At 43.3% G+C, this 25,834-nt stretch overlaps 1 protein-coding gene across 8 annotated transcripts in view; it reads right to left on the reverse strand.

The window, feature by feature from the left end:
- LOC127600226 (CUB and sushi domain-containing protein 3-like) overlaps positions 1-25,834 on the reverse strand; it is a 782,730-nt gene that overhangs the window by 286,334 nt on the left and 470,562 nt on the right. For all 8 annotated transcript variants that reach the window (XR_007962299.1, XM_052064574.1, XM_052064571.1 and 5 more), the window contains 4 exons: positions 15,477-15,650; positions 13,030-13,203; positions 12,708-12,781; positions 2,196-2,307 (listed from right to left, as the gene is read on the reverse strand). Coding sequence is in view for 7 of the 8 variants with exons in the window: in XM_052064574.1 (XP_051920534.1) it covers positions 2,196-2,307; positions 12,708-12,781; positions 13,030-13,203; positions 15,477-15,650 (534 nt within the window). In the remaining variant the exon portion in view is untranslated. The remainder of the gene's footprint in view (positions 1-2,195; positions 2,308-12,707; positions 12,782-13,029; positions 13,204-15,476; positions 15,651-25,834) is intronic.

Genomic DNA, 25,834 nt, shown 5'->3' on the forward strand with positions numbered 1-25,834 from the left:
ATGACGTCTCTGATCCACTGGTTAAAGGACACTTTGATTCTCTCCTCTTTCATCTCAAACCGCTTCAAACAACAAAGCGTGTGACGGAAAAGTGGTTAGGACTGCACGACTGTCCGTGTTTTATGTTATGTGTTGTGTTTATTATTTTACTTTATGTTAACTGTTTTGTAAAGCGCTTTGTTACAGCTGCCGCTGTTGTGAAAGCGCTATATAAATCAGCATGTATTGTATTGTATTGTATTGTATCTTTTCTTCTTATTAGTTGAAATTGTTTAACGATTCTTTTTTATCAGAAAATTGTCTTTTTTTTTTTTTTTAATACTTTTACCTAGCTGACAGTTTCGGCTGTCACTGCTCCTTTGTGACGTGTCTAAAAACAGCTAACCGGATTGGCAAACCTTCAAAGGCATACAGACCGGGTATCGCTGTCACTGCTTCCTTGTGACATGTCTAAAAACAGCTAACCGGATTGGCAAACCTTCAAAGGCATACAGACCGGGTATCGGGTGACGCCTCCCTCCCGCCCCCCGCTGCCGTTGAAACAATGTGTCCCTTTTGATGGTGCCATGCTCATGGAGGGACAAGCTCCCACACACCCAGGACTCATTGTTTCGGCGGAGGCTGGAGCGCACCTTAAGTAATCCAAAAATTAAAAATAAAATAGATCACTGAAACAAAAAAATATATCACAAACAAAACACGAAGATACATAATCCAAGGAAATGCTGGGTGAGGCTGCAATGATGTGCAGCCAATCAGCTCATGCCCTAAATCCAGTCATGCTCTCATTGGTCGATGTGTCGCCGGGGACCAATCACGCGCCTTGAATGAGTGCCCATGGCATTTACAGTACAGTACAGACATGTTCTAAGCCTCTGAATCATTCAGCATGCAGGGAAAACGCTTTCACACATCAACATGAAACAAGGCATCTTTCCGTAATATGCCTGCTGATATGGCTTTTATTTTTAAATCCCCCGCCTACTGCCTGAACACAGCTGGGATAGGCTCCAGCACCCCCCGCGACCCTAGTGAGGATCAGGCGGCTCGGAAGATGAATGAATGATAATTATTTTTCAATTTTTTTTGAATAAATACCGTTTTTTCCAAAAACCCATAAAGCACTGAAGATTGCATTGTGTGTATTACAAGGGCAAATCTTCCTGACCCTCTTCCCTGTGTTGTGCAGGAAATGAGAATGTTGCAAACATGGGGGCCACTGTTGGCATTGTGGCGAGTCTCTCTTGAAAAATAGATGCGAGAGGGGTTGCAGAAGTCACTAACTCTAGAGATGTCGCAAAGTTGGCAACACCACAAGATGTCTTGCTCGCTTGTACCACCCTCAAACATGTACACATATTTTACGTTTATTTTAGCACTGAGGATGGCCTGTGGAAACATGCTGCCTTTCATTGGTTAGTCTTGGCACTGTAACAGACATCTGGTTTGGGGAAGGAAATATCACATGTACTGTATTGACTGTGTGATGTGCTGTATTGGGCACCTTGTGCACATGAAATACAATAAAACCAGTAAGAACTGCTTTTCTCGTCATGCGTGGGGGTCTCTTAAGTTTAAAACATTGGATACGATGATAAAAATTGGTATGTGTGTACCACGCATGCACGCATGAACGCACGCACACACACACACAGACACACACTATGCAAAAAATGGGATGGAGTCATTGGAAAACTGTATATCTGTCACCTCAGCACAAAATCTCCATAAAATTTAAGTGGGTTTTGCACACGGGTTAGATCAAGATTTGGCATCATGTGAAAGCCCTTTTCATCACACAGCTCTTATGACCTCTCCACTGTATGTGCATCGTCAAATGGTGACAGTAGTAAGATTGCTTGAGTAACAGAGGTTGGCCTACTTGAGCTAGTTGGCAATGGTCAGATCTGTGAGCAGGACACAAGGTGAGGCAGAAACTTCCATGGCAACAAGTGAATCAAGGACATAGGACTCAAACAAGGTTTGGGAAAATTAGCCAGTGATGGCTTTGCACAAGTACCATTAATTTGCAATCTGAATGCGGAGGGGGTGAAGATGTCCCGCTATGGAGGAAGCCTCAGAATTTCAAGATGTTTCCATTAACGGTATAAAAGTTTGATCATTATCATTTTTTTTCAAGCAGTCGCTAAAATGGTTTAAAATGCCTTTGAGGAGCGTAAAGAAGGGGTACTTACGGACACAGGTAGGCTGGGTCCCGGTCCATGTGAGATCTGGTAAACAAAGGCGGGTTATGGAGCCCTGCAGGATGCGTCCCTCTTGGCACTCGAAGTCCACTCTGCTGCCCACCTGGACACAAGCACACAAAAAAACAAGTGATCCACAATATTTGATTTTGTGTTATGTGAGGGTTGCAGCTAACGATAAATCTTTGGAATGGCTATCCAAATACAAAGCTACCTTACTTCTGCCTTCACTTCGAGATCCATGCCTTATCAGACATCCTGGTGATTGCTTGGAATTTGAGATTTCCCGATCGGAAATCGGGGCCGATTACGTGATTTTCAACCGATCCGCTATTTGTTGAAAAAGATCACTTTTATTCATTTTCTAAACATTTAGGGATCCAAAAACTACAAAAATAATCCAAGTGTGCAAATAATTTGCAAAATACAACATAATACCTTAGTTTTATATTATTCAATGTTACATTTCTGTTTATTTGTTTGTTTGTTTGTTTTTTATTAGTTTGCGGTCTAGTTAGTGAACTGCATGCACACACGCACAAAAACACTCACACACAAACATACAAGCACACACACGCCTCCACTCAGCTCCCTTGCATGCAGCGGCAGAGCGCAGGTTTGACTTCACAGATTGTTTGGAGGGAGAGACAAGCAAGCCGCAAGATACTCCTAAATACGTCTGCCTTGCCTGATATAAAGTAGCCTCGTCGCTAAACGGCATCATCAAAGAGATGAGAGAGGGACAGACAGGTTTGTGACACATGTGACACTTCCAAACGATTTCACGTCAAATAGAAGTTTAACAAGTGTAAATTATTTTGTGACAAGCAAGCTTGTTCCCCACTGGTTGGATTTAACAAGGCCATAAAGCAATAGTGGCGGCATGGTGGTCGACTGTTTAGCAAATCAGCCTCACAGTGCAAAGGTGCAGAGTTCAATTCCAGGCCCCAGCATTCCTGTGTGAAGTTTGCATGTTCTCCGCATGCCTGTGTGGGTTTTCTCCGTGTAGTACCATCCGTGTTTCTTCCCACATTCCAAAAAAAAATACATGGTTGGTTGATTGAATGCTCAAAATTGTCTCTTCGTGTGAGTGTGAGTGTGGACGGTTGTTCGTGTGTGTATGTATGCGATTGGTTGGCAACCAGTTAAGGGTGTCCCCCGCCTACTGCCCAAAGATGGCTGGGAGAGGCTGCAGCACACCCGTGACCCACATGAGGATGGTGGATCAGAAAATGGATGGATAAACCAATACAGTAGTGCCATTTTCAGATGAGAGGTCCCACACTAAGCACTGTTTTGACCCTTAACTTGCCCAAGTCTATCACAATTAAATACATTGTTTAGCATTGAAAGAATCACGCAAAAATAGGATCCCTTCATTTTGTGTCAAAGTTTATATGGGCCACTCCACCAAATTGGTGCCATTTGCATCCTCAGGCATTACATGATTACATAAAAATACATTTTTAAAAATAATCCTCCACATTAATGTGGACTAGGTTTAAAGTTTACCTTCAATTCGCATAAATGCCATGGCTATAGTTCCTGTATTTGATCATTGTAATGCTAAAAACCCACAGAGATTCAGGAGGATACAATACAATGCATCTTCATTTATACAATTGCTTTCAAGACGTACACCTTGTTTGAGGCAATAATATATGACAGACAAAAGCAATCACTGAGATGGATCAAGAAACATCAAGTGGCTCAAGTATCTTCAATACAACAAAAATATGGGAATTTAAACTGACAATTAGAGCTGCGGACGGCATTATGATCGACTGGTTAGCTCGTCCTCCTCAGAGTGCAGCAGTCGTGTGTTTGAATCGGGCTCTGGCTTTCATTTGTGGAGTTTGCATGTTCTCTCTCTGCCAGCCTGGTTTTTCTCTGGGTACTGTGGTTTCCTCTCACATTCCAAAAACAGGCATGGTAGATTGACTGAAGGCTCTAAATTGTCCCTAGGTATGATTGTGAGCACGGGTGGTTGTTTGTCAATGCGTGCCCTGCGATTGGCTTGCGACAAGTCCAGGGTGTAGTGCTGAGATAGGGTCCAGCAGGCCCACGACCCTCGTGTGGATAAGCGGTGCTGTGACTGTTTGTTCCTCCTTGCTGTTTCAGTTGCTGTGGCGCTTTTATGCTTTGGGCCTTTATTCTGTCATGTAAGGTAGATTTCTCACAGTATATAAACTCGATTACTCACTGACACGTGGTCAGTATGTCGAGTTTTCTCCCAATGGGAGTGTCAGTTATCATCCGTGTCTTCTGCATCCAGTTCTGCTCTCTCGAGTTACTTTGTATTTTTGTAGAGATAGACTTTTACATTTCAGCTTCCGTATCATGCCTGAATTTGGGTCCTCGCGTGACAACTGGCTCAGATAATAGATGGACAGAGATGTATATTTCTACATGAATTTGAGAAAAGTCTGATGCACACTCTTTTTTTTTTAATGCATTGCCTCAGTATCGGATCGGGACACAGTTTCAGCAGATTCTTAAAACCAAAGACTCTGATTCAGACTCGGGTGATAAAATAATGCAATAGAAACATACCTAAAAGATAATGTTTTCACTTATCTTTAAAGTGACACTGAAAAGCAACAAGAAGCAAATTCAATTGAAATACGCCAACTCAACATATATCAGGGCAAGTGCTGAGCCCGTGGCGGTGGTCATAATATATATACTTCGCTCGGCTGTGCTCTATCTGAGCTGATTAACACAGACACATGCACATACACACACATGTACACACACGAGCACAAATGCATGTCTGTTTTGCCAGCCACGGCAGTGCGAGACACCGAAATTGGATGCTTAAAGAGTTTATGAATGGAAAGTTTACTTTTAAAAAGTTGCTGGATAGTTCCACTGACAAGACCAAAGTTACCTGGATGTTTTGCAGCCGTAAACTGAGCGATCATCATAGCACGCCGAGTGTGAAATACCACTTAATGTCCAAGCACACAGCTGATGTGAGTACTCCGCCCCCTCGTCTAAGACAGACAGCTATGGATCATTTCAAAGCGAAGAAAATGGATAACACGACGAAGAACACATTTGCTGAAGCCAGAGCTAAATGTATGGCTACTGCATGCAAGCCTGTCAGCATTGTCCACTGTCAGACTCAAGCTGAAATCATTCGCATTGCATTGAACGACTCCACTACGGATTACCAGCGAGCGCCTCCATTACAAGCTGTGTGCAGAGATTGTACGTCGCGGAGAAGGCTAAGGTACACCAAGCGGGAGAAGACACTGTTTCGGGAGAGAAATAAGAGATTAGGTTGATGAGCCTCTGGTGAATAAAGAGCAGGCAATCTGTTGAGTACCATTCGTACTCAGGCATGAGTATGTATGCCACTGACACGATTGTACTTGTTTGGAACTATTTTGTGTGGAAGGTTACTGTGCTCCGTGTCCATATAAATAATGGGGGTGGAGCTTCTCTATGTTTGTCTGACAGCGACGGTGCGCTGAGGCATGTCGAGGGTTCCGCGGTGCAGTGGTAGCAACCTAGCGACCACACTGAAAATAAAATGTCTCCAGTGTTGTCATCGAACCAAGTGTAGTCATCCGAAATGATGTCCACACAAAACCATAGAGAGACTTGCGCGCAAGAAGGACCAACAGATTGAACACAGCAGCCTGACTGCTGTGTTCAAAGCAAACTTGAGAAAAACGAAGTATGCAACCATGGCTTAAATCCACTATAGGCTGAGTACGAGTTTACCTTAGATTAGATGCACACTTTATAATTTTATATTGCTCTGTTTTGATTCCACAAAAAGAGCTGTTTAAGCAGTTGTTGTGTGACAAAATATTTTTTTCACTGTTGTTGATGGACAGTAATATTGTGTGAGAGATTATGTGTGAATAACTGCTCCAAGTGAAAAATGTTCACGTAAAATTAAAGATCGAAATTGTTATTTCAGTAAATATTTGAATTTTGCACATAGAACACTGATTCATGATTCCATGTTGATGAGAGCATTAAAATGGAGAAAAACAGAGAAGGAAACGATAAAAAATGCATGAGTAATCACGATTGATTTTCAGTTAATTTAATTATGACAGTTGCGTTTTTAATTAGATTAAATACTTTCGTTCGTTTTCGATCGTTTGACAGCTCTAATTTGATTATATATATATATATATATATATATATATATATATATATATATATATATATATATAATTGACACAGAATACAATATGAATAAAATGTGCTGCTGTTTCCAAACAAAATTCACCTCTGTTCCTGAAAAGGTGAACAAAATCCTACATAGAATACATAACAGTACAGGTACATGCTTGCTAGTTCGCGTTGTTTTACTAAACATTTTGGGCAAGGCATTCGGTATGCCCATTTACCATCTTACAATATTGCCCCTACACAAAAAACAATCTGATGAGGGAAGATTAGGCATTTCTTGCCTATATTATGTCGATTAAGCGCCAATCCAACGAAAATTAAAAACGAAATACCGTATTTTCACGACCATTCGCCGCACCGTATGGTTGGGCGCACTCTCATTAATGGGTGCTATTTCTGTATTTTACACATATACAAAACTGTATCATTGGCCGCAGTTTTAAAGTGGTAAAACATATGCCAGCTTAAACATACGGCATGCATGCGCGCACGCTAAAAACACGTTAGCTTGAAGCATACGGTATCATGCCAAGACAAACAGATACAAGCTAAAAAAACGTTTTTAAAAAGGCAACGGAAGCAAAAGTTCAGTTGTATTTTATTTAGCCATCGTACAATGTACTCACGTTTTTCGATCAATCATCACCCAGAAAATCAAAGTCCTAATCCTCTATTTCAGAATCGAACAATTGTGCAGGTACCGGTAATCCATCAAAAACGCAGCGTTCCCTCTCATTGTCAGAGTCACTCTCATTGCCATGTGGCTCCACAGAAATGATGCCGGCTTTGCCAAAAACTCGAACAACAGTGCAAGCAGAAATGTTCGTCCAAGCAGCCACAATCCATTCGCAAATTGTGGCGTAACTCGCCCAGCGCTGCCTTTCACTCTTTGTAAAGTTGTGTTTGCCATCGATCATCCATTGTTCCAATGCCGTTCGCAACTTTACTTTGAACGCCCGGTTGATGCCGATGTCCAGCGGTTGGAGTTCTTTAGTCAAGCCTCCGGGAATAACGTCAAGCTCAGAGTTTATTTGCTTGACTTGGTTTTTCACCGCTGCCGTGAGATGGGCACGCATGCCAAAAGCATAACTGATGGCTTGAAGTTTGAACTGAGCTTCGTAGGCGTGTCTCTTTGTAGAATTTATTTTCGGGGGTTCTTAGAAACCAAAACCGAAGTTGTTTTGCAACAATGCACATTGCCACACTCTATACGGGTGTTGGTACCTGCTTGGGGCGTCCCTTTAGCGTCCACTTACACGCCCACACTTCACTCTCATTGGCACATTTCTCCCCCGCATACCTTTCCTCTCGCACATCTGCCTTCTCTCTCTCTCTCTCTTTCTCTCTCTCTCTCTCTCTCTCTGTCCCTCTCCATATATGTATATATACACGCCCACCCTTCATTGATTGGCCGACTTTTCTGCCGCATGCCTGTCCACAGTCACTTCCGCCTTTTCTTTATATAAACAGCGTGCCGGCTGTCAGTCAGATTTTGGAACTCATTGCATCCACAAGACGCTCCGCGCCATAAGGCGTCCTGTCCATTTTGGAGAAAATTTAAGACTTTTATTGGCGCCTTATAGTCGTGAAAATACGGTAAGCCTGTGTGGTTGAATAGAAAAAAAGGCACTCTTTGCTGCAAATATTCATCATTTTGAAATTGCCAATACAAACATGAATTTTAATAGAACAAGGCAGCCTTAATTCATCCATCCATCCGTTTCCTATCTCGTTATCCTCATGAGCATCGCGGGGCATGCTGGAGCCTATCCCAATTGTCTTTGGGCAATAGGCGGGGTACACCCTGAACTGGTTGCCACCCCATCACAGGGCGCACACAGACAAAAAAAACATCTGTGCTCACACTCACACCTGGGGACAATTTCGAGTGTTCCGTTAACCTGCCACCTATATTTTTGGAATGTGGGAGGAAATCGGAGCACCTGGAGAAAACCCACACAGGCAAGGGGAAACTCCACATGCAAACTCCTCACCGGAAGGCCGGAGCTGCAATCAAATCCTCCAACTCTGTGAGGGCGACGCGATAACCAGTCGACCACCGGGCTGCCCCTGTCACGTTTCGGTTTTACGGTCTGGCCAGCAGGTGGCATGAGCGGTCTTCCTAGCACACCTGCTGGCAATCGTTAATCAATAGAGGCACTATTTAAGGACTCCAATGTCCTAAACCTGTTGTGGGATTATTGTTTATGGCATTGCTATCCTCACTGTTCATTGACTTAGTGGCTTTTGACCTCGTCGTGATTTCGCGTATAGTTCTCGGTACCAAGTTTTGTGTAAGTACTGTTTTATTTTGATGATCTGGCTTTTTGTGCGTGTACAAAGTGTTACATTGTTTTTCGTTCATAGTTTGCGGGCTTTACTTTCCTTTCTTGCTCTTTTGTGCAAGCACCTTTTGTTATTCGGTTGGATTTACCTCCTGGTCCTCATTGTGGACCAGCGCTTTATGTTCTCGCCTTATCAGAATCAGAATCAGAATCATCTTTATTGGCCAAGTATGTAGAACACACAAGGAATTTGTCTCCGGTATAACACGCTGCACTAGTATCATCGTAAACAACAAAATCATTGAACCATTTTAGAGTATACCAGTAGTTTTGTAGTACCATTTTGTGGTGCAAGAAGAGTGACTATGTCAGTGACTGTTTAAGGAGTTAATGGCTAGAGGGAAGAAGCTGTTTAAGTGTCTACTGGATTTGGTGCGCATGGATCTGTAGCGTCTGCCTGAGGGGAGTGGCTGAAAAAGGTGGTGGGCAGAATGCGGGGGATCCAGGAGGATTTTCCGTGCCCTTGTCTTGATTCTTGCAGTGTGCAAGTCCTCAAGAGTGGGTATGGCGGTGCCAACGATTTTTTCTGCCGTCCTAACTGTCCGTTGAAGTCGGATTTTGTCCTTTTTTGTGGCGGCCCCAAACCAAACCGTGATGGAAGAACACAGGATTGATTCGATGACTGCCGTGTAGAACTGTCGTAGCACCTCCTGTGGCAAGCCATGCTTCCTCAGCAGCCTCAGGAAGTACATCCGCTGTCGGGCCCTTTTCAGGATGGAGATCGTGTTGACTTCCCACTTCATGTCCTGGGAGACTGTGATTCCCAGGAACTTGAAGGTCTCGACGGTTGACACAGGGCAGTTGGATAGTGTGAGGGGCAACTGAGGAGAAGAATGTTTCCTGAAGTCCACGATCATCTCTACAGTCTTGAGCGTGTTCAGCCCGAGGTTGTGTCGGCCGCACCAGAGCTCCAGCTGCTCCACTTGTTGGCGGTACGCAGACTCGTCGCCGTCTTTGATAAGACCGATGACCGTGGTGTCGTCTGCGAACTTTATGAGTTTGACAGCTGGATCTGTTGAGGTGCAATCGTTTGTGTAGAGAGAGAAGAGCAGTGGCGAGAGGACACATCCCTGTGGGGCTCCAGTGCTGGTGGTGCGTATTGATGATGTTGTTGCTCCCAGTCTCACCTGTTGTGTCCGTCCCGTCAGCAAGCTGAGGATCCACTGGCAGATCGCAGGGGACACACCGAGGTGGAGTAGTTGGGGGTGAGGAGTTCCGGGATGATGGTGTTGAACGCAGAGCTGAAATCCACAAACAGAATCCTTGCGTAGGTCCCTGTGCTGTCGAGGTGCTTGAGGATGTAGTGCAGACCTATGTTGACTGCGTCTTCCACAGACCTGTTTTCCCGGTAGGCAAACTGGAGAGGGTCCAGCAGGGGTCCAGTGACGTTCTTTAGGTGGTTCAGCACAAGGCGTTCAAAGGACTTCATGACCACAGACGTCAGGGCGACAGGCCTATAGTCGTTCAGTTCCGATGTTGCCGATTTCTTGGGAACTGGGATGATGGTAGACTGTTTGAAGCAGGATGGGACCTCACACAGCTCCAGGGATCTGTTGAAGATCTGTGTGAAGACCGGAGCCAGCTGGTCAGCGCAGACTTTCAGGCAGGAGGGCGACACTTTGTCGGGCCCCGGAGCTTTCTTGATCTTTTGCTGCTTGAAGAGCCGTCTCACGTCCTGTTCGTGGATCTGTAGTGGAGAAAAAGAGGGTGGGGGGGTAGGTAGAGTGGTTTCTGGTAGAGGTGGGTGTGTGTGGGAAATGAGGGTGTCCTTTTCAAATCGGCAGAAAAACATGTTTAGTTCATTAGCAAGACCCTTATTGTTCACTGTTTGGGGGATGGCATTCTATAGTTAGTGATTGCTTTCAGGCCATTCCATACAGATGCAGAATCGTTAGCAGAGAACTGGTTTTTCAGCCTCTCTGCATAGCTTCTCTTTGCGATGTTAATTTCCTTTGTCAATTGGTTTCGGGCATGTTTGTACAGTGCCCGATCTCCACTTCTAAATGCGGCCTCTTTCTCTTTCCTGAGTTGCCTGAGTTTGGGAGTAAACCATGGCTTGTTATTGTTGAACGAGCGGAAGGACTTCGTTGGTACACACGTCCTCACAGAAACTGATGTCTGATGTTACAGTGTCTGTGTATTCATCCAGTGTGCCCGTTGAAGTTTCAAAGACGCCCCAATCAGTGCAGTCTAAGCATTCTTGTAGAGCTAGCTTTGCTTCATCTGTCCATTTTTTCACAGTCTTAACAACCGGTTTAACACATTTGAGTTTCTGTCTGTATGTAGGTATTAAGTGGATTAAATTGTGGTCAGAAAGACCCAATGCTGCACGGGCGACCGATCGGTATGCATTTTTGATTGTGGTCTAGAATGTTGCCTTCTCTGGTGAAACAGTCGATGTGCTGCTTATATCTGGGAAGTTCACGGTTAAGATGTGCTCTATTAAAATCGCCCAAAATGATCAGGGGTGACTCTGGGTATTTTAGCTCGAGTTTGTTTACTTGTTCGGCTAGCGTTTGTATCGCCGTGTTAGCGTTAGCTTGTGGCGCAATGTAAACACCGACTAGTAAAAGGAGGTGAACTCACGTGGCGAGTAGAATGGCTTGCAGTTTAAAGACAGCGACTCCAGGTCCGGGCTGCAGTGTGCGTCGAGCTTCGTGACATCAGTGCACCATTCTTCGTTGATATAGAAGCAAATCCCACCACCTTTCGATTTCCCTGATAGCTCCGTGTCGCGGTCGGCTCTGAGAAGGCGGAAGCCGGGTAGATGTAGCGCGGGATCTGGATGGCGGTCACTGAGCCAGGTTTCAGTGAAGCAGAGCGCAGCAGAACGTGCAAATGTTTTGTTGGTCTTTGTGAGGAGAAGAAGTTCATCCATCTTGTTTGGCGGAGATCGTAGATTAGCAAGATGGATCGATGGGAGCGGGGTTCGAAATCCACGCTGCCGGAGCTTGACGAGCACGCCGGCTCGCTTCCCCCTCCTCCGGCGGCGTTTCCATGCTGCGTACAGCGCAGCCGCTCCGCTCGCGATTAGCTCCGATAAACCTTGTGGATTTTCGTGTGCTGGTGAAAAAAGACCGAGCGTAGACTCCCCAATGCGCAGCAACTTTTCCCTCGTGTAAGTAAGCCGCTCAGGGTCGCCAAAAACGAACGAAAATGACAAAAACAGGGATAATACTAGGGAGCGTGTGACCGAGGCTGCCATACCTGTCGGCGCCTGATGACGTAAATTTTCAGTGCGATTAAGACTAAATTGTCTTTACTTCGGAGACCTTGTTTCTGTCTACGTTTTGCTGGATCCCCCTCCCAAACTCGTTTTATCCGAGTCTTAACAGCCCCATACGTGTTTAAAATAGTTTTAAAATGATATATTTAGTGTATGTGAATGTGGTGACATGAATGAATGCTTTTAAAATGTTCTGTACTGTTTTTTTGTATGTGAGTTATAAGCTACACTCTAAAAACTAATCAGAATCATTTGAGACTGTGTGGGTTACGTGTTGCGTGTGCCGAGGAAGCCCTCCACACCTCCCCACGGATGCAAAATTAAAACAAAATTCCTCAGTGACTAAGATACCGGTCGTTGCCAATGAGCACATTTCCAGCATGAGCCAGCAGTTGGTAAAACTGAAGGTGTACAATTTGGAGTTGAGCCAAATTCTGTGCTCTCATGAGTGCAATTGGAGTTTCTAATGCAGGCATGTTCAGCTTGGGTTCTCGAGAGGCCGCTGGCTGTTTTCCATCTCTTCCTGCTGAAGCACATCTGATTCATATGATCATCTGAAACTCTGATAATCATCCTGATCACATTTGAATCAGGTGTGTTGGACTAGTGAGACACGCAGGACAGCGGCCTTCGAGGACTTGGTTTGGACACCCTGTTGTAATGCATAAGCACATCTCACTATCTGAAAATCAAAAAAATTACAATCCTCTTCACTATGTTTCAACTCAAGAAGTACACTGTGTGCAGTGTTTTCAGAAACAAAATTTACTCCTTTACCTTAAAACCAGTTGTGTAATTCATGAAGCCATGTTCAGGCACTCCTGGATTTCCACATGTGGTTCTTGTGGGTTCTGAAAAAAAAAAACAACAAACACAAAAAAATCACGACGAGGACAAGTAGCATTCGGTGAAGGGTAAGAAAATCCAGTACAGCAATTGATGATGCACAAATAAGCAGTATATTTATGGGCTTTATTTCCTGGCTTCTCACATTTTACAATACTTTTATGATTTAACCTCCATTGAACTGAGTGAAGATAAACAAAATAACATATCTTGACATATTAATGAATATTCACGGTTAAAAAGTGGTTAGTACCAATGCAGCGTGGCTGAGATCCACTCCAGGTGCCGTCCTCCTGGCACAAGCGTGTTGTTGATCCGACCATTATAAAAGGGGCAATGCAATTAAATGTGACCTCTGACTTAAAGATGAAGCTGCGCCCTTCTCGCAGTCCTTGCACAGGCGTACCGGGATCACCACAGAATTTGGCTGCAAAGGCAGAGATAAACGATTAATCATCATAACAATAATCACGTGTTACGTGAGCTCAAGGCAAACATCCAATCTAGATGAATCATTTGCACTGGCAAGTGTGTAGCAAAGTCTTTTTGACTGTACTCAAACAGTCACACAGGGCAAACATTCATCTTGGTTAGCTAGGCGATATTAAATGTTGAGTAAATGAATGCTGAACACGAGCAGAGACGTTAAAGGAAAATGGAGTCAAGTGCTGCTGCTCACCAAGGGCAACATTTTAAATTATGTTGGAGCAACACCCGCGATGGATACACATGTGGATTATCATTCTTTCAATTCTGCAGTTCAGACATCTATTAAACTTGACTGGAGTGACTATGGGTGATTTAGCAAAGGCAAGAGGCATATTTGTTAATGAGATTTATTTCCATTTTTCAGTTTCTGGATCCTTTAATCCTCCATAACAAAACCGATCAGGACCCATTAGCTGCTGGAGAGTAGAAGCAAGAGTCACAGTAGTCAGTCAGATAGTTGAAGCAGTATAACAGCAATATAATATGATATGGTCTGCATGAAAAGTGTGGTAATTTTGAAACATGATAATAAACACGGATCATGACACGAGGTACGTCCTATCTGGCCGCAACATTCTCTGGTCGCTATGGTAATGTTTAAGCATGCCTTCACAATAAGATACGCCGCAAATAAAAGGTGCATGAAAAATACGACTCACCATCGCCACTTATTACGCAGACTAGGCTTAGTGCTTGTGAATCACTCGTTGAGATAAAGCCGTATTTGAAATAGAGGTCCTGATACTGTCTATTAAATGTAGCCTTCTCTTTCTTTAAAGTCATAGGTTCCTTTTCTGTCTCCTGGCTGGGCCTTTTCCCCTTCCGGGGGAAAAAAAAAAAAAACTTTTCAAAGGCGTTTGTTTTTTTTATCAATTTTGCTAGCTCCTGGATTTCATTTCCTATCACGTGACCGAGAAGCGCGCATTCACCTGCGTCAAGAGTGACATACTGTACATTGACATAACAGAGAATCTGGTAATTTTTCAAAATAAAACATTTTTTCAGATTCCAAAATGAATAAAACAGAAGGAATGTAAGTTATTTATTCTTTTTGTGCGGCCAAATGACCTGCGGACCCGTACCAGTCCGCGGCTCGACGGTTGGGGACCCCTGCTCTAAAACCTCCGCCATCTCCGGTGCGGGTAGCGGCCTGTTGGTTGTTACATCCATAAAGTGTGCATCTGTGCAATGAAGTGGAGTCTACACTTACACTCGTAAATTAAATCACTGAGACACAGGAGCAAAGCAGCACTTTGTTCATCACGCACGCAAGGTGTGCAGATAAATTAATTCCCTCATTGTCCATGTGTTTGTGGCTCATTAGCAAACAAGCACCATGTCTGCTGCATTTCCTGATCTACTCATTCTCCAAAACGTATTTTGTGCCATCAAAAGACCATTTCACCCTGCATTTTTCCACATCAAAATTGGAATCTCACTCGAAAGACTTATTGCATAGTATTGGCTGGGAACCATATGCCTTCATTCCTTCAGCATTAACAGAATAGATGCACTCCGCTTGATGTAGCAGTGTGTATATCATTGCGCAGTCTAGTCTAAATTTTGCACATGGTGCGTTATCTAGTGACTTGTTTCATGAACATGGTGGCCAGCTATATTATTCTTCAAAATTGACTTTAAAGTTATTAAATGTCCAAGAAGATATTGATCAATTACCAAAAAAAGTATTCAATTTTTAGTAATGTAAATGGCGTACAAATGTGTAGTAACCCTTTAAGTTGGAAAACCTCCAAAAGAGTGAGCAGCAAAGAAATTGTCACATTTCACCTTAGAGAAGACAAATGAACACCTGGAAAATATGGTTAAAATTGATGTCCGTTTAAATAATTGATGCAAGGTTTAAATAAAAATAGAAGGAAGAGTTGTGAGACCCTCCCCAACCCCAGCTCTGAAATAAGGGAGCTAATGTGATGTGATTTTCTTGACTGTTCAAACCATGCATTAAATTGAAGTGCTGCAGCAATCTGACACAGCTTTTACACATAATGTAGGCTAAACAACACAGCATGCCTCATATTGCCAAATTGCTTCTTGATACATACGGTAACTCATAGCTGGCAAAAGGCATTCATTCTACTTGTCCCGTTGACACAGAGTGACAAGGTGCAACAACCATGTAACATTCCAGTCCTGAACTCCCTCTGGGGACATCTGCACACATCATGTGACAATGATTTGATTATTACTCACGCAGGCACTGAGGGAGGTCTCCACTCCACGTCCCATTCCCAGTGCAGGTGAGAACAGCAGGGAAGGACAGCTCATAGCCTGACAGACAGCTGTAACTCACACTGGTCCCCCATTCCCACACAGAGCCCTCCAATAAGCTGTTAGGGATGGATGGAGGCGTCACACACATCACCACTGTGGGAAATATAATGGGACAGTATAAATTATTTGTAACAGTCAAGAGCACTAACACTAAAGATGCAGGGATACTCAAGACATAAATCAAGCAATGTTTCGGTTTGTGACCAACAGGTGGCACTGTGGGGCTCTACCCTGCAGCTGCACACCTGTTGGTCGTTAGATAATTAGCGGCTTTAAAAGGACTCCCTGCCCGAACGCTCAGTGTCGGGTCATTGTTGCTGTTTGCTTGTAACTGTCATGTTTGTTTCTGTCGTGGTTCTGTTCCTGTTAGTTTTTTGCCACAATCATGGTTTTGCTTTGCTACTTTGGATTAGTTTTGGTTGTTAGCACTTTGTTTCTTTTGGATTCAGTTTTCTCTGTTTTATTAAATATAGTTCGTCAAGTTCACCCTGCTCCTCCCTCCTGCCTGCTTTTTGGGGTCCACCACCACCTCGCAACGTGACAATACCAAGGGTGGGAAAAGTGCGGGGACACAAAATAAAACATGGAGGATTTCACTCAAAAACTCAAACTACAACGACCCCTCTAATGAAAAGATTTAAATGGGGCAGTGCTGCAGGTGGCAGTGCCAAGTCTGCAGCACCAACTGGATCATTTGTTTAGTCTGCTGATGTGAATTCTTTTCTGTCGCTACTGTTGAAAAGAAAACAAATATTCAGACTATTCAGCATTTTGCACAAGCACAAAGACAAGATGGGATTGACAATTAAACATTACAATTTGTTAAAATGGGCGGCCCGGTAGTCCAGTGGTTAGCACATCGGCTTCACAGTGCAGAGGTACCGGGTTTGATTCCAGCTCCGGCCTCCCTGTGTGGAATTTGCATGTTCTCCCCGGGCCTGCGTGGGTTTTCTCCGGGTGCTCCGATTTCCTCCCACATTCCAAAAACATGCGTGGCAGGCTGATTGAACACTCTAAATTGTCCCTAGGTGTGAGTGTGAGCATGGATGGTTGTTCGTCTCTGTGTGCCCTGTGATTGGCTGTCAACCGATTTAGGGTGTCCCCCGCCTACTGCCCGATGACAGCTGGGATAGGCTCCAGCACCCCCCGCGACCCTAGTGAGGATCAAGCGGTTCGGAAGATGAATGAATGAATGATGAATTTGTTAAAATTCGGTTTCATAAAGAAAAAGCCATCATTAGTGCAGCAAACATTTATTTATTTTTTGGTATGGCTTGGATATCATACAAATGATTTGAGTGAATATGCAGATACCATACATAGTATGCTGGTCATGCAGTTAGAAACAAAGAGTAAATAAATCAATATCGGGATGTGGTATGTTAATTAAATAGTGCATTTGCAAGATTTTTATTTTTACAGCGCATATGCATTACACATTATTATAATGCTAGTCAAAGAATTTGAGCACCCTGGTGATAGACGACACAGTACGGCAAAAGCAGGCACAGCGGGACTTAAGTGAGCCACATGATCCATTTTGATATCTCAAGTCAAGTCAACAGTATTTAAAGAGCACTTTCAAACAGCCATCGCTGCATACAAAGTGCTGTACATAGAGCAATTTAACATGCACAATAAACAGTAAGACAAATCGGTAATAAAGGCGGTAGAAAGCACCAAACAGTAAAATCAAGAACAAATCTAAGTCATGCTGAGTCGAATGCCAAAGAATACAAGTGAGTTTTGAGGAGGGCTTTGAAGATGGGCAGCGAGGAGGCTTGCCGAATGTTCAGTGGGAGGTCATTACAGAGAGAGGGACCAGCAACAGAAAAGGCTCAATCCCCTCTGAGCCTCAGTTTAGTTCTTGGTACTTCTAACAATGTCTGGTCCACAGACCTGAGGCGCAGGTGTGTAGGGGCGGATGAGCTCAGAGAGGTAAGGTGGCGCGAGATTATTCAGAGATTTGAAAACAAAGAGGAGGATCTTGAAAATAACTCTAAAATGAATGGGGAGCCAGTGAAGGGATGCCAGAGTAGGAGTTACGTGCTCCCTCTTACGAGTACCAGTCAAGAGGCGAGCAGCGGCATTCTGGACCATATCTGTATATTTACAACATGTTTGAAATTGTAGAGGTGTCGGAAACCTAGCAACGAAGTGGGTAGAGGTCTGGCGAAACATTTTCTTTAGGCATAGAACGTAAATGATCTATCATTAATTACACATTCTTGAAAAGGTGTGTATTGAGTTGAAACTATGATATTCAGCCTGAAGAAAATTATCTGCTTTGAAAGCACTTCTGTCTCAAGCAAACTGTCTGTTCACTTAAGAAATGAGGTAGATCTCGACTTCAGCCATCATTCCTCTCTTTTCTCCTTCTCTTTTCCTCTTCTCTTTCTCTCTCGCAGTTATATTCATATATATACAGAAGCACTGTACAACATCCATTCCAAATGGCCTAGCCGTTATCCTAATTACCACCCTCAAGGGTTACACACGGCTCCATAGATAATGTTTAGTATTCTGCAAATGCAACACCATTTGCATATTTTGGTACATAGCAGGGATGGCAGCAATAGAAAGATGTGGCAGTGTGGTTTTATGGGCATTTTAAAATCAGAACAAAATCAGTACATAAGGCTTACACGCTATCTATAGATTTGACTTGTAGGTGGGAGGGGGGCAGGATGAAATCACATTTGGTTTGTTTATACCACATAAGACGAGCGCATTATAGAGATTTTTCCTGCCTGAGGATATTTAGTTTCATCGTTTTAGCTTCATCAGAGAATAAGAGTAACATGCCCTGCAAAATTTTCAGGCATTAATTCCAAGGTGTCATCCATCTTCTGTTCCTTATTGGAGGCTGATTTCCCCCCTAAAATACGAAGCGGTATACATCTATGTATTGGTTAAATGTTACTCTTATAGCGGTGGTACGGTGGTCGGCTTGTTAGCATGCCCGCCTCGCAGTGCGCAGGTCATGGGTTCGAATTCGGCCCGGGCCTTCTTGTGTGCAGCTTGCATGTTCGCCCTGTGCCTGTCTAGGTTCTCTCCGACTTCTCCCATTTCAGATATTCCAAAAATCTTGGTAGGTTGACTGAGCGCTCTAGTTTGTCCCTAGGTGTGATTGTGCGCATGCATAGTTGTTTGTCTGTTTGTACCCTGCGATTGGCTGGAAACCAGTTCAGAGTGTACACTGCCTGCTGCCTGAAGACAGCTGAGATACGCTCCGGCCTGCCCGTGAGCCTCGTGAGGATAAGCGGATCAGATAATGGATGGATACCATGGATACTGTTGCTTTAGATCAGTAACTAGACCTTTAATTTACAGGTTGGCTATCAACAATCAATCCTGAAAATAAAATAAATGAGAATTCAATAAAAGCGCTGGAAGCCGGGGAAAGCATGGGGAAGCAAAGAGTGTCCCCATTTTCCTAAATAGTTCTAAGTATCATTTGTACCTCTTCGTTGAATGCGCCAAACAATAATGATAATGATTTAAATTAAATGATGTGATGTGTGTGATGTGAAAAACAATTGTAAATAGCACTGCAATTTATCCATTTTGTATTGATATTGCACTTAATTGAACGGTGTTTTTTTTCTTCCTTCTTCTTTCTACCCTCATTATTGCTGCTAGAGGCTGTAAATCTCCCCAGTGTGGGACAAATAAAGGATATCTTAATCTTAATCAAACATGGGATGTAAGGTGTTGGCAGGACTTAAAATGTGTGTCTGAAGTGTGTGTATGGCTGTGCCACACAAACAGCGGCTAGTAAAATTATGCACAAGTGAATTTTTTTTTAAGTTCTCCATTCTTTCTCCCTCTATTCTAAGTCCCTCTCTCGTCCCCATCCGCCCTCGAAAACTGCTCTTAACCAAGCAAAATTGCATAAGATTCACTGAAAAAAAAAGTGGTAAGTGTGTTGTTTTCAAACATCAAGTCTGAGCAAAACGCTGGCTCCCTCTAAAGTTTTAACTAGCCTGATGAATATGAATGAATAAAAACATAATTTAGATCAAATGTGGCTCCAAAATTAGGGAAAAAAAATAATTCATTACTGTTCTTGGATGCTACATTTGTGTCTGCTGAATGTGCAGACGACACGCCCTGCTTTTCTTATTTGTTAGTCAAATACGTTCTTGTATGAACACACTATATGTGCTCAAGAGATTGTCGTGTGAGCCAAAGGCTGAATGGCATTTGCTGATATATTTAATCACCACTTAACATTCTCAGAATTGTCTCTGTTATGTGGACCCACACACAACACAGTGAAGCAGTGACTTATTGGATGACATTGCCCTGTGGGCTACCGGGCTTGCGACGCCCACAAACCATCTAACCTGCGAGGTCATCAGCCATTTTTGCAATCATCCATTAAGTCACTGCCTCACTCGGTTTGTGTTTTGTGTGGGTCCACATAACACAGTGAACCAGCAAAGATGCGGACAGGCAGGCTATCTGGACGGGTCATCCGTAAAAACGGCGCTCAGTAGTCATATTGTGGAGGAGGGCGGACAAATGCCGGAAACCCCATGTTTGTGCTTGGGCTTGGATTTAGCATTTAGCTGTTAGAATGTAACTGGGCTCTAGTTTTGTACTGAGGGCAAGTCTAGTACAACTGTGTGAATGCGTGTTGTTTTCTTTCTTTTGATATTTTCAAAGACGGGCGCAGATACAAATGTGCATTTGTGCTGGTGTGGGAGTGAACACAGCTTCTTGGAAGCAGCTCACGTCATTTCCCTGAAATTCAGCACAAGAGAAGCACACACAGTCTTTGACATTGCACAGTTGGTTTTTAAGAAACTGCAAGCAGACTTTCACGGGTGGTTGCTGTTAATTTAGCTTGGGCGATCACAGATCACCGCTGTCAAGTGCGCACTTGGAGACCGCGCCTTTGACCCCGATTGCTCTCTTCTGTGTGTGACCCTGCCACTTGACAACACCGTTCCACCCCCGGTGCAGCCCAAAGAGGTGTTGTTCCGAATAATATCACGAAGATGGTGAGAATAATTATGCGCTCATAGAATTGATTTCTTCAATGATTCAGAGCGCTCACTGCACGTTGTTGTACTTTATGAATGAAATATGATGACAGTCACCACACGAGTCCGCAAAGCTCAGGATCTGAATGCCGAAGCCTCTATCTAATCCAGCAAAATCTCATTAAACCACTACTTTGACCTGTTCCGAGCTGGACCAAGGTCTATTCTACATTCAGTGACCAAATTTTCATTTGCGTTAGAGGTGGGTGAAACAAAATACCCTTGTACCGCTGGTGCGCCCAGCATGGCCCAATGAGGAACCCAAACATGGGAAATTAGACTTTCAATAGCATGACCCATGATGTGGAGAAATGCCAAAATTAAAATAAAGAGCCCGTTTAGTAATCACACTCCGCTCTTTGGTCTGTATTTTATTCATTTGAGAAATAAGTGCTGTTGCAGAAGTGAGATCAGTGGAGTGAGTCAGAGAGACCTTATAGCTGGCTGACTAATGCACACAGATCAGCAGGAGCTGACAGCATTCAAGCAGCCACCATGGCCCAAGCAGATGTGAAGGTGTGCTCATTTTAGTGTCTTGCCTGTGCACAAGGGAGACAGATGGTAAATTAAACACTCTCGTGGGTGCATGCATGCGAGGTGTGCAAGCATCTGTGCAATGAAGAAGGTTTAACTCTTGTGTTTACATGGTAAAACATTAAAGTTCTACACTGCAGTCATCGAATCAATCCTGTGTTCTTCCATCACGGTTTGGTTTGGGGCCGCCACAAAAAAGGACAAAATCCGACTTCAACGGACAGTTAGGACGGCAGAAAAAATCGTTGGCACCGCCCTACCCACTCTTGAGGACTTGTACACTGCAAGAATCAAGACAAGGGCACGGAAAATCCTCCTGGATCCCCCGCACCCTGCCCACCACCTTTTTCAGCCACTCCCCTCAGGCAGACGCTACAGATCCATGCGCACAAAATCCAGTAGACACTTAAACAGCTTCTTCCCTCTAGCCATTAACTCCTTAAACAGTCACTGACAGTCACTCTTCTTGCACCACAAAATGGTACTTCAAAACTAGTGGTTACTCTAAAATGCTTCAATGATTTTGTTGTTTACGATGATACTAGTGCAGCGTGTTATACCGGAGACAAATTCCTTGTGTGTTCTACATACTTGGCCAATAAAGATGATTCTGATTCTGAAATGCATGAGAAATAAGTTTCATGCAACTTAAAGTCGCGCAAAAAAACGATAAAGAATCAAAGTTCTTTCGAGTTGGTAGTATGAAAACTTTCATTTTTAAACAATACAATCTAATATATTGCATTTGCGGTCCAATGGGTTGATGTTCTGTCTCCCGGAAGTGCCATTCTTGATATTTTTCTTTATACAGTGAAACTCCTCTATAACGAAACCAACATGGGCAAAAATACCCCTAGTGTGAAAAAATGTTATCGCATGTAAGCCATCCCACCTTTTCTGCTCCCCCTACAACGAAAAATCCCCCTGTTCCGTTATGTTTTAAATCTTTTTCCCTGCTCTTGCCACGCGACGAGATTCACTACAACGGAAACAAGAGTTTTTAAAGTCCAAATAATATAGTATTTAGTATATAGTATAGTATTTAGTATTTAGTATAATCCAAACTAAGCCAACACCGACTCCTCCGAAAATGCAACAGCAATCACCACACTGGTTTACACATGCGCAGTAGTCCAAGAAGTATTTTGTTGCATTGCTAAAATGGCGACAAAATGGACCTTTGGATGCCAAGCAGCTAAGACAAGAAGAGCTCTAACGCTGGAAGAGAGGGTAAAAGTGATCAAAACGAAAGACTGAGGAAGCAAAATGAGACATTATCCTTGAAATTGATGTATGTGAAAGTGAAAGCTGATCGTAAATTTTGCAATTTCTTTCCCTTTTTTTCCTCTTTGTGCAAAACTGTACATTGGCTATACAGTACAGTACTGTACAGTATGAAGTGTCTTTGAGATTAGGATTCTTTGATTTTAAAAAATCATTTATTTAAATTCCAATTAAATGAGCTCAAAATTAACATATCAATACTTTTGTTTTCTATCAATTATTTTTTCATGAATGGATAGAAAATTGCTTTGTCAACATAACCAAAAAAATGTAACTGATTTTGTTGTTGTTAAACAATATCAAATAAGTGTATGCTCATATTGATGCACCGCGTACAGTATTGGAATAAAAAAGAGTACCGGTACACATATACATTTTTTGTGTGTGTGTGTCTGTGTGTGTGTTTACATCTGACATAAAATTTGCTACAGTGAAAAACCCATGTGGTGAAAATTTTCTTGCTGCAAACATGATTTTGTTGGAGAGGAGTTTCACTGTACATTGTTTTTTAGGGAAAAGTTAAAATGAAAAACAGTGCTGAGAGCAGACACAACAAAAGTGCAACAATTGAAATGATGAGGAGCACATTGGAGGAAAAAATATAAGTAGATAAAAAAGAAATAAATGAATTAAAAAAAAGTAAATAAGAAATTTTAAGGCCCAGTGCTTCACCATGCTCAGAGTGACAGTAGCTGGCGAAGATCACATCAGGTAGCCCTTATTTAAAGACCACGGCGTGTCTGGGGAAACAACTCCATTGGCACTGAAGTGTTTTTCGTTGTTTGTTTGTTTTTTGTTTTTTCGACCTCGATGAGCACGTCTGTCGAAGCCAAATGCTGGGCACTGAAGAGGCTTCTGAGCAGGTGAGAGGGACACCAACAGGGCAAAAAAAACAAAAACAAAGCCACTTACAACACCGTTTTGATTGGTGTTAAATTCAGTTGGAGAAGGAAAGAAAAATTTCGGCGGTAGCTCTGAATGACGTGCCCTAAGCGGAGGGTCATCCTTTTGATAGTGGAGCCGTGCAAATTCAAAGCCACGGCCTTCAGATGATCATGTTCCAAGGTCAACTACCCTTTCCTTTGTCAGATTTTCACAGGCAGATTTTTATAAGCAAAGGTCTACTTTTTTTTATTTGTGTAAAAGGGATTTGTTACGTCCACACTTGCTGTTCATATTATGCTTTCCACCTTAACACATACGATAGCAGTGTATCAGTGATATGATAGGGTCATTATCTCACAAAGTGTGATATCTTTGACAGTTGGAAAATTGACAGTTTAGCTTCAACTTTTATTTTCTTCCAGACCCATCATGTTAGTGGTGATATTACAGTTAACAAACCACATGAAAGACTTTTAGACAATGAACAGTCCATTAAAAGGAAGGAGAAAAAAAAGGCAAAATTCATGAACTCATGTTTTGGACAACTTTGTGGTTAGTTCAGGGGTGGGCAACTCCAGTCCTTTCTGGCCCCTGTCCTGCCCGTTTTAGGTGTCTCCCTCCTCCAGCACACCTGATTCAAATGATCATGATTGTTAACCAGGGCGGCCTGGTAGTCGAGTTGTTAGCTCGTCGACTTCACAGTGCAGATGTACCGGGTTCATTTCCAGCTCCGGAGTTGCCCGTCACTGGGTGAGTGGGTGTGAGCATGCAGATATTCATCCCCACGCTCAACACTCTGATTTGCACCTACTCCAGGTTCATATGAAAGTCAAGTTTTAGCCGACTTCCGTGGTTATTTATGCACAGCTTGGTGCCGTTTGGTCGGCCAAGATGTTGAATTCCATGTGTTTGCTGGAAAGGGGCTTTCTGAAATGTTGCCCCCTGGTAAGGTTAATCTCTTTGATCTGTGTCTGTCCTATCTTGGAATGTGGTGATCCTTGTGAACCAAGAAGGAAAGGGTCTTCCATTGTGCAATCGTGTTGTGTAAATTAAGAGGCAAATGCCTGTTGAAGATATCCTATCCATCCATCCATTTTATAAGTCGCTTATCCTGACGAGGGTCACAGGCAGGTTGGAGCCTATCTCAGCTGTGTTCGGGCAGGAGGCACAGGCCACACAGACAACCAACCATTCACGCTCACACTCACACTTAGAGCCAATTTAGCGTTCAATCAGCCTGCCATGCATGTTTTGGGAACGTGGGAAGAAATCGGAGTACCCAGAGAAAACCCAGGCATGGGGAGAACATGCAGACTCCAAACAGGAAGTCCGGAGCCGTTATCAAACGCTGCACCTCTGCATTGTGAGGCCAACACGCTAACCAGTCCCACCGTGACGCCTGTTGAAGACATGCTAACTTAATTACCAGCATGTGTTCATTGGAAAGGGAAAGAGTTATGTTCACTGAAAGAGAGAAAGGTCCCGTTCCTGTTCCTCTGAGGTGTTGTGCTCCAGTCTCCGAATGTGAAGTGGGAACTTTTAATTTAGAGGTCTTCCTGTAACTTGTGTTTGAAGCAGGCTAATGTGTTGTTTAGTCATATCTGTTACATTAGACTACCGAAGAGCAGGGCCAAATGGTAGCCCAGATGGTGTCACATGATGTATTTGGTGTATTTGATTGAGGTGCAGAGAGACAGATTCGGACAGATCCGTGGAAGTGTGTGCTGGATGTCATTGTACTTCATTCATAAATATGACAGTGTGGTGTAACCCCTCTGAATCATTGTAGTAGCAGTTAGTTCATCTAACAAATTATAATCATTATCACCTGAAAAATATATTAGCACTCGTCCTGACTGCGCAGCACAACTTCAGGGGTAGGGACTCACACACGAACACACGATTGGGTGTTCAAGGCAATCTCCAACTGTCCATGTCCCATGCGCGGCCGACCACATCATCCGTAAGAGGAGATCTTGTGGTTCCTTTCACCTTAAATGCATTTTCTGACCATCAATCTCCTGCATGCACTCAAGTGAATCCTTCAACATGCATTTAGACCACGTGTGTGCCTCTTTCTGAAAAGTGTGCCTCTCTTGTGTCTCCCTCTGCTGAATTTAAATGCATTCATGAAGTAAACCGCTCCCGGATCCCTCACACAAAGGCACAACGCAGCGCAAAACCACCAATTCAAGCTGCGTCAGTCAAGGAAAATAACAGAAGAAAGGAAACTCCACCCATGCGTACAGACTGCGCTATGTACTGGGAATTAAAATTGGGCCCATCGTGCTTGCCTCACCATGACAACATGCTTGCCCACAATGCCCTGAATATCCAACAGTTAATGGTCAAAATGAAAATTTGCGTTCTGAAGCAACATCCCTACTCACTGACCTGGTGCTGTGGGATTTTCTTTTTAGGACCCTTGTGAGGATAAAGCGGATCGGAAAATGGTTGGATGTATGGATATATGGCTCCACAACATGTATAAAATGCTTTCCGAAGGCTGCACTGCTGTGTGAT

Source organism: Hippocampus zosterae, chromosome 5 (genome assembly GCF_025434085.1).
Source record: "Hippocampus zosterae strain Florida chromosome 5, ASM2543408v3, whole genome shotgun sequence".
Taxonomy (NCBI): Eukaryota; Metazoa; Chordata; class Actinopteri; order Syngnathiformes; family Syngnathidae; genus Hippocampus; species Hippocampus zosterae.